The following is a 3,353-nucleotide window of genomic DNA, read 5'->3' on the forward strand; positions in this document are numbered from 1 at the left end:
TTTGGTGAGCCACATTCTTCAAAATATATATTTTATACAGACTAAAGGCTGAAAAAAAGTAATTGTATTTTTCAAGGGTGCAGGGAACAGCTCAGCAAATTACAATAAACTAAAAAAAAGAAAAAAAAGCCAGTTACAAAGTCACTTTCTACACTAGAGGGAGACACAACCCATACTATATCTGCTCCTCTGAGATCAGCCGACACTCAAATGGCATTAAAACCTATCCATAACTTCAGCCTATACTTGATTACAAACAAAAGTCTGATCTAATTTTAACATATTTTAACATGAATACCGACTTGTCAAAAGGCATAATATTTAATACTGTGCAAAAGAATTTCTTTGAAAGTCACCACCCATTTTTCACACTATAACACTTGAAGACTAGCACAAGTTTAAGTACTTCTTTTATTTGGTACAACCGTTAAGTTGACAAGTTAACAGTCAAAGATGTCAACAGGTATTGCTTATTTTGCATTTTACATGTAAAGCCCTCCAACATCCGGTCTAAACTCGTACAAAAAACAGTCGTGTGCTTAAAGCGAAAAATACACACGTCAAAAGATGAAGAAATACGGTTACTGGCATGAGTTCAATCAAAGTGTAAAATAATTCCTCGATCCAATCCAAATGCTGCATTTGTTTGTTCTGTATATAATTTTTTTCCTCTTATGTGGAGAAAAATAAAATAAAAAAATCTTTAGATATGTAAAAAAAAAAACCTCTTCTGTAATAGCACATTTTTCAGTTTTCTTCACAGTGGACCTCTTTGTTTTCTTTGTTTTTTCGAACCTCTTCCAGCTTCTTGTCCTAAAATAGAAGCAGAATGTATTAATCATTTTTATCATCATTAAAACCCATCAATGAAAACACATCACCTGTACCTTCTCTTTGAACTTCTCGTTCATGGCTGCCATGATGGCTGAACGGTTTTCTTTGTTGGCTTCCATCTTCTGGTTCAGTTTCTCTTCTGCCATCTTGCTGAAATTGTTGTTTTCCTCTAGAGCTTTCTGAAGCACCTCTTTCTCATGCTCCCGCCTCTCTGCTAATTGTTTCAGAACCCCCGCTTCATAAGACTAGAGAAAGAAAAAACATTATAATAATTGTTAAATGCATTATTGTCAGATTTAAAACACTCAATTCAAGAAGTTTATTCCAGGAACAGGTTGAAAATGAAAAAAAACTTTGTATAATGAACCTTAATACTTAACTCCGGAGAAAATCTTATACACACCGACATTTATTGTTGTAGAACAAGTTTTACGTAAACTTAAATGTACCTTGGCATGCCTTGAATGTTGGAGAAAATGTATTGAGAATAAAATAAATAAATAATGGTATAGGTACGCACCTTGCGCCTCTCTTCTGCAGCGGCTAGTTTCCTCTTGATCTCCTCCAAGGAAAGATCCTTCTTCGGAGCAGGAGAGAGAGGGAACTCAGTCTTGGCGTCTGGAGCAGGACTCCCAAGGATGACCTCGAAAGCTTGTCCCGAGGCACGCTTGTTCAGCTCCTTAACACGAATATCTAAAAAACAAGCAATATTAAGGGATCATCCCTGCTTCAACTACTACAAATATATCCGGTCACATGTCTTACACATGTATAAATACAGGTCTTACCACCTAAAGCAGCCATTGTTGCAGAAGACTAGAGGCTCGACGTATGCCTGAAAACCAAATCAGCCACATTAGTGTCCCACACAATACTGTATACACATAATCCTTGTCAGACTGCACTCAATGTTACAACTACATCTAAAAGTGGACATATAACAGACCTATGGGATTTTATATAAACAGCATACATGATATATAACACTTACACCTTATTTAAAGAAAAGTAATAGTTTGCCCAACAGTGCCTTTTTTCGATAAACTGGGTCCCTAAACTACAGCCCACCAATTAAAGAGAGAGAGAGGACATGTTGTGAATTTAGCGCGCAAATGTTTGCTACAGTTTCGCGGGGGGAAAAAAACTGGCGCGTATTCTTCAAAAACACACACACGTGACCCGAGGACCAACTGCCAGCGCATGTGAAAACCACAGACTTGTGAAAAAAAACTGAAAAAAAGTTGTATACTTTGTCGTTATACGAAGTATGCCATTTTAACGTCTTGCTGCTTTAGAATGAGCCACAAGAGATTGAAGTGTATTCAGTGGCGAGAGAAAGGCGCTTTTACAGGTCAGAACAGGTCCAAAACAAAGACACCGCGCGCGCTCAGCTCCGCCCTGCTCTTTCTACAGCTCCATGATAACTCAAGCACACTACAAAACATCCTGCCATCAGTCGCGCTGCACTCCATCCTGCAACCGTCTGGTTCAACGCAGATGCATATTAAAGGCACATAAACACAGCATTCGTGCAGCACAGCGCGTATTGAATGCAACAAAAGCACAGTGGCAAAAATAACAGGAAGACCATCTTTAAACATTCAGATGCATGAGGCAGCTTATCGTAATATATGTCAGAGACTTCGTGACTTTTGGATATTTATCAGATTATACTATTACCAACGACGTGTTTTATTTGAATACTTAATTAAATGTGACCAAAACCTTGAAAACATGATTTAATGTGAAGAATAACAACTCACTGTGTTAGACTAGAAGCAAGCAAGCCTCCATTAATACTTCATATCATGCATGTCACAAAAATATATAAACCTACTACACTCCAATAATCCTAGGCATACAGAAAAGTCGCACAAATTAACAGAAAGCGTAAGCATTTAAAAAGAAAAAAAAAACACTTTGGCGTAGCAATGCAGGCACACCTACCTTCAGACAAAACGATCCAGGTTTGATGTCAAAGCTCTCGATCGCGCCGTTTTCTCAGCTCACGTCAAGTTCCCGCATAAAATGATCAAATGTACCTCGTCACTCGAGTTCTTGACGCCCATTGGCTGCGCTCACTGGTTCCCGGATAATGTAGTTCTTTCAGACAACAACACGCTTAAACACGGGGCAGAATTGTTATTCATTTTGCAACTATTGACATTCATTAGGCATCATCAGAAAATGATATATCTGAATAGTGTCTTCTGCTGGGGATGAACGGTGTGACGGCTGCTCTTGTTTTATTGAGACGGTTACGTAACTGCGGGTGATGCTGGCTGCTGATGAGAGTGGACCTTGGTCTATAACTATAAGCTTGACAATGGTAGTGATTATAACGCTTGTAAATAAATGTTTATACAGAAGGAGAAGTGTAGGTATATCAGAAGCCAGAAAGAGCTTTATTGCCATGTTTACACACACACGATGTTTGTGTTGGTGGCGAGAGCTTCCAGTGCAGAAGAAAGTACAGATATACAAACATACATGATGCAGACCAGAGGAGACCTTTCCGT

General features: G+C 38.6%; 1 protein-coding gene across 4 annotated transcripts; it reads right to left on the reverse strand.

Annotated features, from left to right (window-relative positions):
• Positions 1–393: 393 nt before the first annotated feature.
• Positions 394–2,895, reverse strand: LOC113068343 (stathmin-like). Of its 4 annotated transcripts, none has more exons than XM_026241063.1 (5): positions 2,782–2,895; positions 1,623–1,669; positions 1,355–1,527; positions 888–1,079; positions 394–813 (listed from the first exon to the last, which is right to left on the reverse strand). In XM_026241063.1, the coding sequence occupies exons 2-5, from the start codon at positions 1,636–1,638 to the stop codon at positions 748–750; spliced, it is 447 nt and encodes a 148-aa protein (XP_026096848.1). In that variant the 5' UTR covers positions 1,639–1,669; positions 2,782–2,895; the 3' UTR covers positions 394–747. The 4 variants fall into 4 exon arrangements, with proteins under 4 accessions (XP_026096848.1, XP_026096850.1, XP_026096849.1 ...); XM_026241065.1 differs by having other exon boundaries at positions 1,626–1,669; positions 2,782–2,894; XM_026241064.1 differs by lacking the exon at positions 2,782–2,895 and adding an exon at positions 1,826–2,106.
• Positions 2,896–3,353: the final 458 nt, after the last annotated feature.

Source organism: Carassius auratus, linkage group LG44F (genome assembly GCF_003368295.1).
Source record: "Carassius auratus strain Wakin linkage group LG44F, ASM336829v1, whole genome shotgun sequence".
Lineage (NCBI taxonomy): Eukaryota > Metazoa > Chordata > Actinopteri > Cypriniformes > Cyprinidae > Carassius > Carassius auratus.

Bases quoted from the DNA above. Each gene is read 5' to 3' on its own strand.
- LOC113068343 (XM_026241063.1), bottom strand. The intron at 1,080-1,354 runs GTGCGTACCTAT...TTCTTTCTCTAG, and splicing joins CTGCAGAAGAGAGGCGCAAG to TCTTATGAAGCGGGGGTTCT. The intron at 814-887 runs GTACAGGTGATG...CTTCTATTTTAG, and splicing joins ACGAGAAGTTCAAAGAGAAG to GACAAGAAGCTGGAAGAGGT.